Source organism: Piliocolobus tephrosceles, chromosome 7 (assembly GCF_002776525.5).
Source record: "Piliocolobus tephrosceles isolate RC106 chromosome 7, ASM277652v3, whole genome shotgun sequence".
NCBI lineage: Eukaryota > Metazoa > Chordata > Mammalia > Primates > Cercopithecidae > Piliocolobus > Piliocolobus tephrosceles.
In genome coordinates, this window is record NC_045440.1 from 99,959,187 (window position 1) to 99,978,800 (window position 19,614).

Sequence of the window (19,614 nt, forward strand, 5' to 3'; positions counted from 1 at the left end):
TTTGTAGATTTTTTTTTTTAACTTTTTTTTTTTTTTTTTTTTGAGACAGAGTCTCGTTCTGTCGCCCGGGCTGGAGTGCAGTGGCCGCATCTCAGCTCACTGCAAGCTCCGCCTCCCGGGTTTATGCCATTCTCCTGCCTCAGCCTCCGAGTAGCTGGGACTACAGGCGCCCGCCACCTCGCCCGGCTAGGTTTTTGTATTTTTTAGTAGAGACAGGGGTTTCACCGTGTTAGCCAGGATGGTCTCGATCTCCTGACCTTGTGATCCGCCCGTCTCGGCCTCCCAAAGTGCTGGGATTACAGGCTTGAGCCACCGCGCCCGGCCTTTTTTAACTTTTTAAAATAGACACAGGGTCTCGCCATGTTGTCTAGACTGGTCTTGAACTCCTGAGCTCAAGTGATCCTCTTGCCTCAGTCTCTCAAAGTGCTGAGATTACAGGCGTAAGCCACCACACCTGGCCAATAACTCTCAACTTTGGCCCTTAGAACAGTCTCTGTTTCTCCATCAACAGCATTTGCCGACTTTTCTAGCTGCTTCTCCTCCTCCATTTCTAGTGAAATAGAAAAAATGCCCCCATGTCCAGAGCAAGATCTCTGTGAAGCAAATCACTCTAGTGACGTTTGACCTCCCTGAAATTCCCAGATGGTGTCTGTACTAGTTTCGTATTGCTGCTGTAACAAGTTAGCACAAACTTAGTGACCTAAAACACAGATTTATTATCTTACAGTTCTGGAGGCCACAATTCTATAATGGTTCTCATGGGGCTAGAAATCCAGGTGTCAGCAGGGAGAATTTGTTCCCCTGCCTTTTCCAACTTCCAGAGGCTGCACACATTGCTTAGTTTGCTTCCATCTTCAGAGCCAGCAATGTCAGGCTGCATGCTTCTCTCACTGCCACCCCTCAGATCTCTCTTCTGCCTTCTTCTTCTTATCCTTTTTTTCTTTTTTTATTGAGACAAGGTTTTGCTCTCTCGCCCAGGCTGTCATGCAGTGGTGCAGTCACGGCTCAATGACGCCTCAGTCTCCTGGGTTTCAGTGACCCTGTCACTGAGGCTCCCAAGTAGCTGGGACTACAAGGATGTGCCACCATGTCTGGCTAGATTTTTTTTTTAATTTTCATTTTTTGTAGAGACAGGGTCTCTCTATCTTGCCCAGGCTGATCTTCAAGTCCTGGGCTCAAGCAATCCTCCTGCCTTGATTTCCCAAAGTGCTGGGATTATAGGCGTGAGCCATCATGCTCTGACCTCTTCTACTTTTTTTTTGAAACAGAATCTTGCTCTGTTGCCCAGGCTGGAGTGCAGTGGTGCGATCTCGGCTCACTGCAACCTCTGCCTCCTGGGTTCAAGCGATTCTCCTGCCTCAGCCTCCTGAGTAGCTGGGATTACAGGCGCGAGCCACCCTGCCTGGCTAATTTTTGTATTTTTAGAAGAGATGGGGTTTCACCATGTTAATCAGGCTGGTCTCAAACTTTTGACCTTGTGATCTGCCCACCTCGGCCTCCCAAAGTGCTGGGATTACAGGCGTGAGCCACCGCGCCCGGCCCCTCTTCTACTTTTGAAGACACTTGTGATTACATTGGCCCACCTAGATAATCCAGGATCATCTCCTCTTTTTTAAGGTCATCTGATTAGCAATCTCAATTCCCTTTGCCATCTAACATCACATATTCGCAGCTTCTGGGAATTATGGTGTAGACATCTTTGGAGGGCAATTATTCTGCCTACCACAGGACCCGAGAAGGAGTTCCAAATAGTGACTGCCTGGGCTGCCTCATTATTAATAACCACCCCTTCCAGAATGTGTACAATGGCCCACTCAAGAGAGAACACCTGTTAAACTCTTCAAAATTTCTGCTACAGCTCTCAGGTCTCTCAGTTCCTGTGTTGGTGGAAGGACCTGAGGGCAACAGAGCCTGGAACTGCACACTTTATTTGTTAAGTTAGTTTTTTTCTTTTAAATCAGAGGAACATATAAAAAGGTGCACAAATCATAAGTGAAATCTCAGTGTAGTTTTACAAGTGAGCCCTCTCCACTGCCATGTAACTGCCCCCAAGATCTGCAGCCATAGCCCCCTTCGAACCCCAAATAAATTATCATCTTCCCCTAAGGCAACTACTATTTTACCTTCTATCACCATAGGTAAATTTATCTTGCTTTATCTTTTATTTTTATTTTGCTCTCTGGACCTGTGTAGAGTATTTGCCTGTTTTTTTTTTTTTTTTTTTTGAGACGGAGTCTCGCTCTGTCGCCCAGGCTGGAGTGTAGTGGCCGGATCTCAGCTCACTGCAAGCTCCGCCTCCCGGGTTCACGCCATTCTCCTGCCTCAGCCTCCCGAGTAGCTGGGACTACAGGCGCCCGCCATCTCGCCCGGCTAGATTTTTGTATTTTTTAGTAGAGACGGCGTTTCATCGTGTTAGCCAGGATGGTCTCGATCTCCTGACTTCGTGATCCGCCCGTCTCGGCCTCCCAAAGTGCTGGAATTACAGGCTTGAGCCACCGCTCCCGACCTATTTGCCTGTTTTTTAAGCAAACTTTTCTTTTTTTCTTTTGAGACATGGTCTGACTGTTGCCCAGGCTGGAGTGCAGTGGCGTGATCCTAGCTCACTGAAACCTCTGCCTCTTGGCTCTAGCCAACCTCCCACCTCAGCCTCCCGAGTAGCTGAGACTACAGGCATGTGCCGCCACGCTTGGCTAATTATTGTATTTTTTTTTTCTTTTTTTGAGACGGAGTTTCGCTCTTGTTGCCCAGGCTGGAGTACAATGGCGCAATCTCGGCTCACTGCAACCTCTGCCTCCCAGGTTCAAGTGATTCTCCTGCCTCAGCCTCCCGAGTAGCTGGGATTACAGGCATGCACCACCACGCCTGGCTAATTTTGTATTTTTAGTAGAGGTGGGATTTCTCCATGTTGGTCAGGCTGGTCTCAAACTCCCGACCTCAGGTGATCTGCCTGCCTCGGCCTCCCAAAGTGCTGGGATTACAAGCGTGAGCCACCACACCTGAACAATTTATGTATTTTTTGTAGAGACAGGGTCTCACTGTATTGTCCAGGCTGGTCTCGAACTCCTGAGCTCAAGCAATCTGCTCACCTTGGCCTCCCAAAGTGCTAGCATTACAGGCTTAAGCCACTGCGCCTGGCCTACAAACTTCTTATTGAAGTATACATACAAAAAAAGTACACTCATCAAGGATGCAGCTGGATTAATTTTCATGCCATAAACCCATGTGTAACCAGCATTGTGATCAATAGAACATTGCCAGCACCCAGAATCCCCCCTCAGGCTCTTTCTGTGCACTAACAAACCAAGTATAACCAAAATCCCGATTCCTATGATTGTAGATACAATTTTATCCATTTTTGAATGTTATTTTGTTCAATATTATATTTGTAAATTTCTCATGTTATCATATGCCATAATTAATTATTTTTTATTGCTGTGTAATATCCCATTGTATGGCCACACCATAGTTTTTCTGTGCTATTGTATAGGGCTATTGAGATTGTTTCCATTCACACTTCTTCTTTTTTTTTTTTTTTGGGATAAGGTCTCTCTCTGTCACCCAGGCTGAAGCACAGTTGTGTGATCATAGTTTGCTGCACCCTCAACCTCCTGGGGCCCAAGCAATCCTCCCACCTCAGCCTCCCGAGTAGCTGGGACTATAAGTGTGTACCACCATGCTCAGCTAATTAAAAAAAAAATTTTTTTTTCTGGGCCAGGCACGGTGGCTGATGCCTGTAATCCCAGCACTTTGGGAGGCTGAGGCGGGCAGATCATCTGAGGTCGGGAGTTCGAGACCAGCCTGACCAACATGGAGAAACCCCATCCCTACTAAAAATACAATATTAGCCGGGTGTGGTGGTGCATGCCTGTAATCCCAGCTACTCTAGAGGCTGAGGCAGGAGAATCGCTTGAACCCGGAAGGTGGAGGTTACGGTGAGCTGAGATTGCACCATTGCATTCCAGCCTGAGCAATAAGAGCGAAACTGAGTCTCAAAAAAAAAAAATTTTTTTTTTTATAGAGACGAAGTATCACTTGATTGCCTAGACTGGTCTCAAATTCCTGCGCTCAAGTGATCCTCCCACCTCAGCCTCCCAAAGTGCTGGGATTATAGGCATGAGCTTCTGCCCTTGGCCTATACTTCATTTTGAAAGGGAGTGATTACCTACCCATATCTCAGTTGTCATAAATGCAATTCAACCTGCAGAAATTCAGGAAGGGAAGATTGTATTTAGCACTGGTGCCAAATGCGTTCATTAGGAGAGACTTAAAAACCGTCTACTGGTTAGGATTAAGTTCAGCTGCAAGTTACAGAAAAAATGAAATGACAGTGGGTTAAAGAAAGAAGTTTATTTTTGTGTTGTGTTCAAGAAGTCTGGAGACAGTGAGTAGTGTCCAAACTGTGTGTGGGGTAAGGCCCCATGACCTGTGCCTGGTTGCTTTTAGCATGCATAGCTTCCATTTCCATGCAGTCTCACCCCGGATTTCGGGATGACTGCTGAGTACTAAACCAAAAAAAAACCAAAAAGAACAACAACAACAAAAAAACTGATGTTAGAGAGACAGGTAAGGCATTTGAAAACATTGTTTTATGGGAAAAAAAAGTTTTATGGAACATTTATAAAATGAAAAAAGCAGTTTTTCTACATTAACATGTTATTTTATAACTTAAAATGTTTTAAATATGTTTTTTGACTAAATTGATACATTATTATAAGTAGATACTTGATATTTCATCTGTATCCTTCAAAATATTCAAGTTGACCAAGAAATTGTATGTGGGGTCTTCCAATCAGGAAAAATAGGAGCCAGGCACAGTGCCTCACACCTGTAATCCCACCACTTGGGAGGCCAAAGCTGGAGGATCATTGAGCCCAGGAGCTCGCCACCAGCTGGACAACATGGCAAAACCCTGTCTCTACAAAAAATACAAAAATGTGGTAGTACTGGTGTAGTCTCAGTTACTAGGGAGGCTGAGGCAGGAGGATCGCTTGAGCCTGGGAGTTCAAGGCTGTAATGAGCCATTATTGTGCAACTGCACTCCAACCTGGGCATGCAAGACTCTGTCTCAAAAAAAAACAAAAGAAGTCCGGGCATGGTGGCTCACGCCTGTAATCCCAAAACTTTGGGAGAGCAAGGTGGGTGGATCACCTGAGGTCAGGAGTTCAAGACCAACCTGGCCAACATGGTGAAACCCCATCTTTACTAAAAATACAAAAAATTAGCTGGGTGTGGTGGTGGTTGCCTGTAATTCCAGCTACTCAGGAGATTGAGACAGGAGAATCACTTGAATCCAGGAGATGGAGGTTGCAGTGAGCCGAGATCACGCCACTGCACTCTAGCCTGGGCAACAAGAACGAAACTCCATTTCCAAAAAAAAAAAAAGGAGAAGAAGGAAGACATTATCCTCCTATTACAGTCCCCTACATTCAGGCAAACATAGTATGTAGAGGAAGACATGGGCTTGACTTCGGTACTTTTTGGATGCAGAACCAGGGCCATTTTGCTCAACTAGTATTTTGTTAATGAAAGATCAATACATATGTTTGTTCAAATTAATAATTTTTTAAAAAATTTATTCACACAGTTTGGTACCTAGCACAAGGAGCAAACAGAGGTGACAAGGTGTGTGCTGCAGCAGACAACAAACCCATTGTCAGGGGTCTATGAAGCAATCAGTTCTCATTAGAAAAACGAGAGAATATTTTACAGCATGAGTGACATGTGAGCTGAGGCTTGAGGACTGAATGCAATTTCAATGAATGTAGAATGTAGACATTTCAGGGCAAGGGATGGCATGGATGGAGGTGCCCCGCCATGACAAAAGTCTGAGTTCTTCAAGCCCTAATGGGGAGGCTGAGGTGGATGTGGGGGGCCGTCGTGGTCCGAGAGGTGGGCAGTGGTCAGTCAAGGAGGGCCTTGAATGTTAACATTGCACAGTGAGGCCACAGGCCGATTCAAAACAACAAGGGAAGGGTCAGTAGGTGAGGGACCCAAGGCACGGAGGGCAGTTCTGAGGCTCCTGGGAGTCTGACTGAGAAAGGGTGAGGGTAGAACGTTCGCTGCAGCAGTGGGAACCGTCAGGAGGCCTGGACAGGGGAGCCGTACAGAGGTGGGAACACTAGAATTTATCCATTCACAAATGTGTTGAGGATGCAGAGGACACGTGGAGGCTGGCTCCAAGTTTCTGGTCTGGATGGCTGGGCGGATGTGGTTAGCAAGACCATGAAAGGATTTGAGGAAAAGATGACTTTGTGTCTGGACAGGCTGAATTGGCAAGCAGGCCTGCACCACTGGGTGGAAGTTACAGACAGCATCAGGTCAACATTGTGGAGAACCGAGGTCTGACCTTTAGAGCTGCCTGAAGATCGTGGATGGCCTTGAGTCCTAACTAGATGTCTTCCCATTTGCCAGGGATTCCAGGATTAGGCGGAAGACAGGAAGGTACACCTGAGATTCACGCAGCTCCAGTATTGTATGATTCTCTGTGAATGCATAGAACAGTTGGTGTGCATACCTGGTATGCTGACAGAGAGATCTTGGGCAAAACTATTGAGCCTGATGTCTAAGAATTTATTATTAGAAAAATCTTTCTTTCTTTCTTTTTTTTTTTTTGAGACCAAGTCTGGCATTGTCACCCAGGCTGGAGTGCAGTGGCGCCATCTCAGCTCACTGCAACCTCCACCTCCTGCATTCAAACGATTCTCCTGCCTCAGCCTCCCAAGTAGCTGGAATTACAGGTGTGCACCATCATGTCCAGGTGATTTTTATATTTTTAGTAGAGATGGTGGAACAGGAATTAAAAGAAATTAAAGAATGTGTAAGCAGAAACTCAGTTGTATATAAGAAAACTCAATTCCCCCTGAGAAAGAGAAAGAGCCGGAGTCCTTTAAAAATTAACTGCCTGTTTTTCTGTGGCGAGTGAGCCTTATCTCTCCTCCTTTCCCAGGCATCATGAAGACCCTGTTTCTCTAGCTGTGCAACTGCAAGGTCACTAGACAGATAAACTCAAATCGTAAAACATGTTTCCTTGGAAAGTAAGAAATGATGTAATGCATGTCTCTCAATTAATTGAACAATTGTCTTTGTTTCTTGCTTCTGTAATATGCTTCCCCCTGAACAGATCTCCCCCCACCCCATGAAATGCTTAAAAGGTAACTTAACTCTTTTTTCAGGGCTCAGTCCTTTGGCTGTTAATCTGACTGGGCCAGTGCACTTAAATAATAAATATCCTCCTCAACCCCATCGGTCTCTCTGATTCCTTAAAAAATCCCACTACAATGGGATTTCACCACATTGTCCAGGCTAGTCTCAAACTCCTGGCCTCAAGTGATCCATCCTCCTTGGCCTCCCAAAGTGCTGGGATTATAGGCGTGAACCACCACACCCGGCCTGAAAATCTTATTCTTAACAAGTAGACTGACTGCCTGAGAGGGGCCAGGGTACAACCTTGTCTCTGCCAGATAACGAGCTCTGAGGTCTCGGAGAGGTCTTTCCACCTGTAAATCTTAGTGTTCCATCCATCAAATTTGGAACTCATCCGCCTCACAGAATGACTGTGGAGATCAAATGAGATGATACTGTGCAAAATGCCCAGTTCACTGGCCAGCCCATCCAGACAATAAATATTAGTGTCCTGTCCCCTTTCTCTTTTTGTCTGGAGGTGGGGTTGCCACTGGAGAGGGGATCTTGCCACCTTCTTCAGGATAGCAGGATCTTGCCAATGGTCTGGTTTAGATGAAGAAAGTTGGCTCCCAGGCCATGCCTCTTATTTTATGGATGACTAGTTAAAGCCCAGAGAGTTGTTACCTAGGTGAGGTCACACAGGTGTGTAGAACCAGGCCTCTAGTCTCAAGGACCACAGCATACAGTTCTGGCTCTGGAGGGAATTCTACTCACCTGTCGATTTACTTGCAACAGTGATGCTTAGAAGAACCCGTAGCTAAGACAGAATAATCTCCTTCTCTCTCTCTTCCGCCACCCCCTTGGTAAAGTTAAATGAAAAGACTCATTGTCCCATGGAAAAGAGAAAAATTGCTAAAACAAAAGTCAAAGCCGTTGTATTATTTTAAAATATTCTTTCCATGTTCCCAAATGCTTCATGGAATCTGTTCAGATTGAATTAACCTCTATTTCTCAGCACGGCAATTCTTCTCAGATGCCCATATATGAAAGGAACTGTTCTCAAACACCATTCCATTTTCCAGTTAGAAATGGGTCCTGATCTTCAAATGCTGACAGCTGTAAATGCCAAACTGAGAAACAACCATTGAGATGGATACATGCACTGACTTATTTTTTTGTTGTTGTTTCACTGCCATTGCAGTTTTTAGGAAAAAAATCTATCTTGTCTGGTATTGATATTGCCACACTGATTTTATTTTGGCATCTATATAGTATCCTTTTCCCATCCTTTATTACTTTTTTTTTTTTTTTTTTTTGAGACAGAGTCTCACTCTGTTGTCCAGGCTGGAGTGCAGTGGTGTGATCTTGGGCTCACTGCAAGCTCCGTTTCCCAGGTTCAAGCAATTCTCCTGCCTCAGCCTCCCAAGTAGCTGGGATTACAGTCATGTGCCACCATGCCTGGCTAATTTTTTTGTATTTTTAGTAGAGACCGGGTTTCACAATGTTGGCCGGGCTGGTCTCAAACTTCTGACCTCCGGTGATCTGCCCGCCTCGGCTTCCCAAAGTGCTGGGATTACAGGTGTGAACCACCATGCCCAGCCCTTATTATTTATCTTTTTTACAAGCCCACAGCTAACATCATAATTCCTTTTTTAAATTTATTATGTTTAATTTACTTTATTTAAAAATATTTTATATTAAAAATATTTCTACTTAAAGGAACTTTAGAAGATTTCATGTTAGTTTTCAAGTCACTGTAAGATTTTCTTTCTATTTTTCTTTTTTTTTGAGGCAGGATCTTGCTCTGTCACCCAGGCTGGAGTGCAGTGGCAGTGATCATGGCTCACTGCAGCTTCGACCACCTGGGCTCATGCGGTTCTCCCACCTCAGCCCCGCCCCCGAGTAGCTGTTCTAAGTTTTCTTCCTTTGTGCCACCATGCCTGGCTAATTTTTGTATGTTTTGTAGCAATGGGATTTCGCCATGTTGCCCAGGCTGGTCTCTTAACTCCTGGGCTCAAGCAATCTGCTCACCTTGACCTACCAAAGTTCTGGGATCCAAGTATGCACCACGGTGCCGAGCTGAGGTTCCAGTTTCTTCACATCCTCACCAACACTTGGCTATGTCAGTTTTTTAAAAATTGTTTTAAATTTTTTCATATTTCCAGGTCATATTATACTCTTTTCAATTCCAGTTCATATTATACTCTTTTCAATTTTATCTATTCTAGCAGATTTGTTGTGGCATCTTATTGTGCTTTTAATTTGTATTTTTCTAACGACTAAAGATGTTGAACATGTTTTCATATGTTTGTTTTTCATCCATGTATCTTCTTTGGTGATGTGACTATTCAAATATTTTGCACATTCTGAAGTGGGTTGTTTATCCTCTTCTAATTGAGTGATAAGAGTTTATATAGTCCCAGCCAGGTGCTGTGGCTCACGCCTGTAATCCTAGCACTCTGGGAGGCCAAGGTGGGCAGATCACCTGACATCAGGAGTTCGAGACTGGCCTGGCCAACTTAGTGAAACCCCATCTCTACTAAAAATACAAAAATTAGCCAGGTGTGGTGGGACATACCTGTAGTCCCAGCTACTCGGGAGGCTGAGGCAGGAGAATCACTTGAACCCAGGAGGCAGAGGTTGCAGTGAGCCAAGATCACGCCATTGCACTCCAGCCTGGGTGACAGAGTGGGACTCTGTCTCAGAAAAAAAAAAGAGTTTATATAGTCTGTATAGAAATAATCAATCAGATACATATTTTACAAATATTTTCTACTAGTCTGTGACTTGTCATGCCATTGCATTTTGTTTGTTTGTTTTGAGACAGAGTCTCATTTTGTTGCCCAGGCTGGAATACAGTGGTGTAATTATGGCTCACTGTACCCTCGACCTCTCGGGCTCAAGCAATCCTCCAGTCTCAGCCTCCCAAGTAGCTGGGACTGCAGGTGCGTGCCACCCTCCCCAGCTAATTTTTTTTTTTTTTTTTGAGACGGGGTCTCACTCTGTCCCCAGGCTGGAGTGCGGTGGCACAATCTCGGCTCACTGCAAGCTCTGCCTCCTGGGTTCACACCATTCTCCTGCCTCAGCCTCCCGAGTAGCTGGGACTACAGATGCCCGCCACCACTCCCAGCTAATTTTTTTGTATTTTTAGTAGAGACGGGGTTTCACCGTGTTAGCCAGGATGGTCTCCATCTCCTGACCTCGCACCTCGGCCTCCCAAAGTGCTGGGATTGAACCAACATGAGACACCACGCCCAGCCTAATTTTTGTATTTTTTGTAGAGACAAGGTTTTGCCATGTTGCCTTGCCTTAGCCTCCCAAAGTGCTGGGATTACAGGAGTGAGCCACTGCACCTGGCCTTTTGCCATTGCATTTTGATAAAAAGAAAGTTTTAAATATTTTTAGATACTAATGTGTATTTAACAGTTATGGATTTGTATGTCATTATTAGGATAATATACATAAGTAAGCATAAAATCTGTCTAATATACATTAAGTGGCTTAATATGACAAAATTAGAAGTGTATACTTTCTTTTTCTTTTCTTTTTTTTTTTTTTTTTGAGATGGAGTTTTGCTTTTGCTCTTATTGCCCAGGCTGGAGTGCAATGGCGTGATATTGGCTCATTGCAGCCTTCACCTTCTGGGTTTAATCAATTCTTCTGCCTCAGCCTCCCACGTAGCTGGGATTACAGGCATGCACCACCATGCCCAGCTAATTTTGTATTTGTAGTAGAGACGGGGTTTCTCCATGTTGATCAGACTAGTCTCGAACTTCTGACCTCAGGTGATCCACCCGCCTTAGCCTCCAAAGTGCTGGGATTACAGGTGTGAGCCACCGCACCCGGTCAACAGTGTATACTATTGATTGGTTTGATTACAGAATATTACCAATAATAATAATAACAGCAACAACAGGCCAAGTGTGGTGGCTCATGCCTGTAATCCTAGCACTTTGGGAGGCTGAGGTGAGTGAGGAGTTCAAGACCAGCCTGGGCAACATGATGAAACCCCACATCTACTAAAATACAAAGAATTAGCTGGGCACGATGTGGTGCACCTGTAGTCCCAGCTACTGGGGAGGCTGAGGCATGAGAATTTCTTGAACCCGGGAGGCGGAGGTTGCAGTGAGCCAAGATCACGCCACTGCACTTCAGCCTGGGCGACAGTGAGACTCTGTCTCCAAATAACAACAACAACAACAACAAAATAGCTAACACTTATTCAGCACTTCCTATGTGCCAGTGTTTGAAGTGCTTTAAATATATCTACATATGAACTGATTTATTCTATATAACAATTAGGTCTACTGTTATCTCCATTTTAAAGATGAGGAAACTGAGGTCAAGAGAGGGTAAGTAACCTGCTCAGGGTTAGACAGCTAGCATTATTTTGCTTTGTTTATTTTTAACTGCTCACTCTTCACCTCTCTTCAGTGCCTTTTGGTTAGCAATGGTGACTTGGAAATACAAACATTTCTTGAAATCCACATTAAACCCAAACCACATGCAATGATGTTTGTTCTTTGGAAATGATCACACACCACATAATATTCCAAGTGTTTGATTTGAGTGCAAATGCCTCAGAGTGGAAGTGTGCCTTGAGAGCATGTTGTATACATTTTGAAACAAATAAGCCTGGACTTTTTATCTATTCAGTTTGGAGAAAGGGGAATAGCAATAAAATAATAAATCACATATAAATGATGAAACACACTGAATAGTGTTTTATAAAATAAGGTAAGGGCATGATGGCACACCTGTAGTCCCAGCTACTCCGGAGGCTTGGGTGGGAGGATCACTGGAGTTCAGGAGTTTAAAGAGGCAGTGAGTTATTGTGCCACTGCACTCCAGTCTAGATGACAGAGTGAGACCCTGTCCTCCCACCCCTAACAAAAACCCTGAGATGATAAATAGCAAGGTGGCTTGAAAGTAAATAGTAAGTTTAGGATTTGAGAAAGAGGCAAGATGTTCTAAATTTTCTTCCTTTGTTTAGAAGGAATCTCAGAGTTAAAGCTATGAAAAGGGACCAATCTAATTAGCAAAGAGTTTAAATAGGCTGGGTGTGTTGGCTCATACATGTAGTCCCAGCTACTTGGGAGGCTGAAGTGGGGGGATCGCTCAAGCCTGGGAGGTTGAGGCTACCATGAGCCATGATCACACCACTGCATTCTAGCCTGGGTGAGAGAGTGAGACCCTGTCTCAAAAAAATAGTTTAAATGGTTTAAAAAGGGCTGGGCGCGGTGGCTCACGTCTACAATCCCAGCACTTTGGGAGGCCGAGGTGGGCGGATCACAAGGTCAGGAGATCGAGACCATCCTGGCTAACACAGTGAAACCCCGTCTCTACTAAAATACAAAAAATGAGCTGGGCGTGGTGGCGGGCGCCTGTAGTCCCAGCTACTCCAGAGGCTGAGGCAGGAGAATGGCGTGAACCCGGGAGGCGGAGCTTGCAGTGAGCCGCAATCGCGCCACTGCACTCCAGTCTGGGCGACAGTGTGAGACCCCATCTCAAAAAAAAAAAAAAAAAAGGTTTAAAAAGGGGAGTGTGGAGAGTAGTTATTTATAGTGAGCTAGTGCTGGGGTCCCCAACCCCCGCCAGAATCGGTCCGTGGTCTCTTAAGAACCAGGCCGCATAGCAGGAGGTGAGCAGTGGGCGAGCGCAGCTTCACCTGTATTTACAGCCGTTCCCCATCGTCTGCGTTACCGCCTGAGCTCTGCCTCCTGTCAGATCACCAGCACCATTAGATTCTTTTTTTTTTTAATTGCTGCTGCACAAATTAAGGCATTAGATTCTCATAGGAACATGAACCCTATTGTGAACTGCACACTCCTTATGAGAATCTAATGCCCGATAATCTGTCACTGTCTCCTGTCACCCCCAGATGAGATCATCTAGTTGCAGGAAAACAAGCTCGGGGCTCCCACTAATTCCTACATTATGTTGAGCTGTATAATTATTTAATTACATATTGCAATGTAATAATAATAGAAATAAAGTGCACAATAAATGTAATGCACTTGAATCATCCCAAAATCACGCCCCCAACTGGGTCTGTGGAAAAATTGTCTTCCATGAAATCAGTCCCTGGTGCCAAAAAGGTTGGGGACCACTGAGCTAGTGGGTTCTGGAACTTCACCTCTTATGAGCAATGTTACTTTGGGCAAGTTACTTAACTTCTCTGGTTACTCTATGAATTAAATCACTTAATACGTTGAAGGCACTTGGCCCAGTGCCTGGCACATAGGAGATTCACTATTTTAAATATAATCTTAAGGCATAGTAAAATTATATTAAAAATAGTGAGCTAGTTCAACACAGCAAGTGTGAAAAACTGGACTCTGAAGGTTGACAGGCCCAGGTCCATTCCCAGGTCAATTCCTGGAAGCAATCTGCTGAACAAACAGTTCACTGAAATAGTGAGGGTTTTTTCTTTTTTTTTAAGTTTTGAAACATGGTCCCTGCCTCACCCCTGCCCTGTCCTTGCCTCTGACAAGGAAACAACTATGGCTTTTTGTGACTTGATTTCTGGGGGTTTTCCTTTCAGTTTTCTACTAATCAATGCATTGGAAAATTGACCAAGTCCTGGATTTGAGTTTGTTTTACTCTTTTTTTTTTTTTTTTTTTTTTTGAGACAGAGTCTTGCTCTGTCACCCAGGCTGGAGTATAGTGGTGCAATCTCTGCTCACCGCAGTCTCTGCCTCCTGGGTTCAGGCGATTCTTGTGCTTCAGCCTCCTAAGTAGCTGGGACTGCAGGCGTGAGCCACCATACCTGGCTAATTTTTGTATTTTTAGTAGCCAGGCTGGTCTCAAACTCTTGGCCTCAAGTGATCTGCCCACCTTGGCCTCCCAAAGTGCTGGGATTACAGGTGTGAGTCACTACATCTGGACTTTTTTTGCTTTTTAAATAAGTTAAAAAAAAATTTTTTTTTTTTGTAGAAATGGGGCCTTGCTATGTGGACCAGGCTGGTTTCAAACTTCTGGCATCAAGCAATCCTTCTTTCTAGGCCTCCCAAGGCACTAGGATTACAGACATGAGCCATGGCACCCAGCCTTGACCCTGGGTTTGAATTCTGGCTCTGACACTTCCTGACTGTGTGTGACCTTGGGCAGGCCACTGACCCTTCCTGAGCCTTATGGGAATGTGGGAATAATATTAGGTAATTGAGCAAGTTAATATAGGTAAAGAATTTATAATAGGGCCTGGCACATGGCCTCAGTCTACTACCAGAGTCAAAGCCCATAGCCATTGTGCCAGCACTCTCCTAATAAATGTATGCGGGAGACAGGGAGGCAGGGAGGCTGGCTATGTGATGCTACTTTATGTCAACTACACATTAATTTTATATGTATAATTTATATAAACTAATTGATGCCATCTACTATTATTAGACTGAACTAATATTGTTACTTGGAACTCTCAGATATATAATAGTTTTTTTTGTTCAAATCCAAAATGTAAAATGTGACTATGAGTAATTGATAATGAACTTAACTGATAAGAAACTTCAGGATAGATTTTTCTCAAGTTTTCCATTCAGTCTTATAGTGAGTAAAGTGATGAAAAATTCCAACTATGCATGCCCTGCTCAGAGTGTCCAAGAAGAGCCTACCAATGGGGGCTACTGAAGCTCTCAAAGACCGGACACATAAACAGCATTTTGACTACAAGTGGCCTGTTTGAACTCTGAAAAGGCGGGGCAGCCGGCCTGCAGCTCCTGGAGTTCAGGGAGACCCAGAAATCTCACCCTGCCGCCTTCCCGTGTTGTGTTTGTCACAGCCTTGCCCCTCTTGCTCGTCTTGAAAATGGAAAAGATGCTCGCAGGCTGCTTCCTGCTGTTCCTCGGGCAGATCCTCCTCCTCCCCGCCGAGGCCAGGGAGCGGTCACGTGGGAGGTCCATCTCTAGAGGCAGACACGCTCGGACCCACCCGCAGACGGCCCTTCTGGGTGAGTGACGGTGCCCACTGCCAAAAGTGGGCAGGTGGGGGTGGTTCGGGGAGGGCTCAGGGACAGGGATTGGGGACTGTTTGGGAAGCTCTCCTTTCCCTGGGTCCTCATGGGATGTGCTGGGTCTGGGGTCCTCACCGGTGGTGAATGCATCTGGAGTTGAGGACACGGTTGCACACGAGTTTTCAGAATAAACTTTCCTTTGAAGCCTTTAATTGAATCTGAGGCTCATGGCTTTTCTCCAATATTCGGGGCAAGATTTCTCATCTGAAATGTCCTTGTTGTTGGACCTATCTGGGCAAAGGTGTTATGAAAATTGTGTATTGGGTTTGCCCAGCTAGATCTGTTAGTAATGCTTCCCTGCATGGCAGCAGGGAAGAAAGAGCTGGCCCAGGGGACATTGTGCGCTGAATCGAGGTATTAGGAATGGAAAATGCCAGCGGTCTATTCATCTGATCCAGTGAACATGTTTCCTAGAGAAAGAAAATATCATGAAAACATACGGAAAACGTATAAATCAGCTGATTCTAAACAAGGGCCTTGGTAAGCCTGGCTTGTGGAGGTTATAGGAAGGTTGGGTAGTGCCAAGAGAATGAGTTTTGGCATTGACCTGGGTTCAAGTCTTGCCTCTGCTACTTTCCAGATGTGATATAACCTCCCTGAGGCTATAGATGTGATATAACGTAGGTGATATAACCTCCCTGAGGCTCAGTTTTATCATCTGTAAAATGGAAATGTGAATGCCAACCTTGGAACATTTCTGTGAGGAATAAATGAGGTAACACACATAAATTCTAGGTACGCAGTAAGTAAAAGCTTTACCACAATTATCATTCTAATACGTTCTTTGAAACTGTATTTGACATTTGTATCTTCTTGGCCAGCCACTCGAATCTGACCCCCTACAAAGGCTGCTAAGAGAACTGCCCAGCGACCTGGTAGCCTCAGCAGCATCTGAAATTACAATCAGGGACCACAGGGACCTAAAGAGCCCTGTTTTCAGAGGTCAGACTCTTTATTGATGTTAACTAAATGAGGACCCCAGTGATAGATCTTCCAGGTTCTTGAAAGTCCTTGTTTCCATAGTGATGTAAACAAGACTTTTGCAAATGTGAAAATGAGTGGGAAGTGTTTAATATGTCAATTGAAACGTTTTGAAAAACAAATTCCAAGATGATTAACAACATCTCTCTCTCTCTCTTTATATATATATATATAACTGACGATGCACACAATCTCAGCTCATTGCAACCTCCGCCTCCTGGGTTCAAGCACATCTCCCACCACAGCCTCCTGAGTAGCTGGGTTTACAGGAGCACAACACCATGCCCAGCTAATTTTTGTATTTTTAGTACAGATGGGGTTTCACCATGTTGGCCAGGCTACTCTCAAACTCTTGGCCTCAAGTGATCTGCTACCTCGACCCTCCAAAGTGCTGGGATTACAGACATGAGCCAGTATGCCTGGCCAAGATACCTGATTTCTGGATCACCAGCAGTGACTGCACAGTTGGGTTTCTGATGGGGCTGGTCTCAGGAAAAGCCACCACACACTTGCCTGGAAAAGCACACTGCTTCTCTGGGCTCCAAGTCTCTCTCTCCCTCCTTTCCTCCCTCTGATACACACACACGGACCACATCACCCCCACCTTCCCTGGTTGTCAGCGTTCACTGTTGTCCTCCTTCACCTAGAAGCCCATTTTGCTAAAGGCACCAACCTTGCATCCAGCATTGATTCCTTCTTCTCATTTTTCAAGAGAATGTGTCAGAGACAAAGAGGAGGATGGGACACAACATATCTTTTCTACCCCAAGACTGGAAGTGGGCATGGGTGTTTTCACTCCATGAGCTGTGCAAGTGGCTGCTCCCAGATATGCTGGAGGGCTGCTTGACTTATGAAAATGGTGGAGTGGGCCAGGTATGGTGACTCATGCCTGTAATCCCAGCACTTTGGGAGGCTGAGTGGGTGGATCTCGAGGTCAGGAGTTCGAGACCAGCCTGACCAACATGGTTAAACCCTGTCTCTACTAAAAATACACAAATTAGCTGGGCATGGTGGCAGGTGCCTGTGATCCCAGCTACTCGGGAGGCTGAGGTAGGAGAATTGCTTGAACCTGGGAGGTGGAGGTTGCAGTGAGCCAAGATCGTGCCACTGCACTCCAGCCTGGCGACAGAGTGAGACTCCGTCTCAAAAAAAAGAAAAAGAAAAAGAAAAAGAAACGGTGGCGTGACAATCATGAAACCAGAAGGCAAACACTATGGCTGTGGCCTGGATTCTCAAGTGCAATCTGCTTTTGTTCTTATTTTGATGGGGAACAAAAATGGAAATGCATGCTCATTGGTAGTCCTTGCCTCGAGGGTATGACCTTCTCTTCATTCTCAGAATACTATAGTGTTTTGTATTTTATGCATGTTTGCTTCTCTTGGCTCTTGGACTATTTGTTCAGAATATGGCCCAGGCCACATTTCACTTTTTAGTGGCGAATCATTTTGGCTAAAGCTATGGCATCCACTGGCATGATTTATTTTACTGGTTATTTGCTTGCAAGTATGTTCCTGAAAGTTTAACAGAGTAGAAACAGCAGAATGGTTTCTTAGGTTAACTTTTTGTTTGAACTTTCTGGGTTTTAAAAATGTTTATCTTTTATGTTTAAATTCAGATCAGAGTCTCAATAACAACTTGAGTCAGTTTGAAAAAATAATGCATCTATTTATCCACCCATCCTGTGAACATCTGCAGGCTGTTCACTCCGCAGCCTGTGATGTCTGTCCACATGGGCTTATCTCTTACCTCATTCATTTATCTGGAATTTCTACTCTGTGCCAGACACTGGTTGTGGGGCGGGGGTAGTGTTTAAGATGAATAGACACCATCAGGAGGTGCACAGAGTAGTGGAAGAGACAGGCATGTGAAAAGATCATTAATTTGGTAGAATCGGTGTGCAAAATAGAGGCATGGCTACATTATAGCTCAACTCTGCCTGCTGAGCAGGCTTAGTGTAAGGCAGTGGTTCTCAAGCTTTGGTCTCAGGATCCTTCCTTTTACACTAAAAATTATTTTTATTTTATTTTATTTTATTTTGAGACAGGGTCTCACTGTCTCCCAGGCTGGAGTGTAGTGGCATGATCATGGTTCACTGCAGCCTTGACCTCTTGAGCTCAAACAATCCTCTAACCTCAGCATCTCAAGTAGCTGGGACTACAGGCACATGCCACTACACCTGGCTAATTTTTGTATTTTTTATAGAGACAGGGTTTCGCCATGTTGTCTAGGCTGATCTTGAACTCCTGAGCTCAAGTGATCCCCCCGCCTCAGTCTCCCAAAGTGCTGGGATTCTAGGCGTGAGCCACTGTGCCCAGCCAAATTTTTTTTTTTTTTTTTTTTTGAGATGGAGTCACACTCTGTCGCCCAGGCTGGAGTGCAGTGGCCGGATCTCAGCTCACTGCAAGCTCCGCCTCCTGGGTTTACGCCATTCTCCTGCCTCAGTCTTCCGAGTAGCTGGGACTACAGGTGCCTGCCACCTCGCCTGGCTAGTTTTTTGTATTTTTTAGTAGAGACGGGGTTTCACCGTGTTCACCAGGATGGTCTCGATCTCCTGACCTTGTGATCTGCCCATCTCAGCCTCCCAAAGTGCTGGGATTACAGGCTTGAGCCACCTCGCCTGGCCGCCCAGCCAAAAATTATTAAGAATCCCCAAGAACTTTTGTTCATTTGTTTTTTAAGAATCCTGAGGACAATCAAGGGAGTTTTTGTTTATGTGGGTTAGATCTATTGGTATCTACTCGATCAGAAATTTAAAAATAACAATAATAAAATCAGAATGTGTTAACAAACTATATATGTATAAAAAACTATATTTCCTGGCCAGGTGCATGGCCAGGTTCAGTGGCTAATGCCTGTAATTCCAGTATTTTGGGAGGTCGAGGTGGGAGGATCACTTGAGCCCAGGAGTTTGAGACCAGTCTGGTCAACATAGGGATAACTTGTCTTTACAAAAAAATGAAAAAGTTAGGCCATGCACGGTGGCTCACGCCTGTAATCCCAGCACTTTGGGAGGCCAAGGTGGGCAGATCACTTGAGGTCAGGAGTTTGAGACCAGCCTGGCCAACATAGTGAAAACCCGTCTCTACTAAAAATACAAAAATTAACCTGGTGTGGTGGTGTGTGCCTGTAATCCCAGCTACTCGGGAGGCTGAGGCAGGAGAATTGCTTGAACCCGGGAGGCGGAGGTTGCAGTGAGCCGAGATCACCCCACTGCACTTCAGCCTGGGTGACAAGAGCGAAACTGTCTCAAAAAAAAAAAAAAAAAAGAAAGAAAGAAAGAAAAAATTACCCGGGTGTGGTGGTGCACACCTATAGTCCCAGCTATTTGAAATGCTTAGGCTGCAGGATCACTTGAGCCCCAGAGGTCGAGGCTGCATGAGTGAGCCATAATGGTGCCACTGCACGCCAGCCTGGGTGACAACAGTGAGACCCTGTCTCAAAAAAAAAAAAAGAAGAGTGGCACTGTTTTACAGTTTTGCAAATCTTGTAATGGTCTGGCTTCA

The 19,614-nt window shown here is 45.0% G+C and overlaps 1 protein-coding gene across 3 annotated transcripts in view; it reads left to right on the plus strand.

Annotated features, from left to right (window-relative positions):
- LOC111520882 (matrilin-2) overlaps window positions 1–19,614 on the plus strand; it is a 178,700-nt gene that overhangs the window by 4,908 nt on the left and 154,178 nt on the right. For all 3 annotated transcript variants that reach the window (XM_026454937.2, XM_026454938.2, XM_023183973.2), the window contains exon 2: window positions 14,900–15,067. In XM_026454937.2, the coding sequence (XP_026310722.1) occupies window positions 14,926–15,067 (142 nt within the window). In that variant the 5' untranslated portion in view covers window positions 14,900–14,925. The remainder of the gene's footprint in view (window positions 1–14,899; window positions 15,068–19,614) is intronic.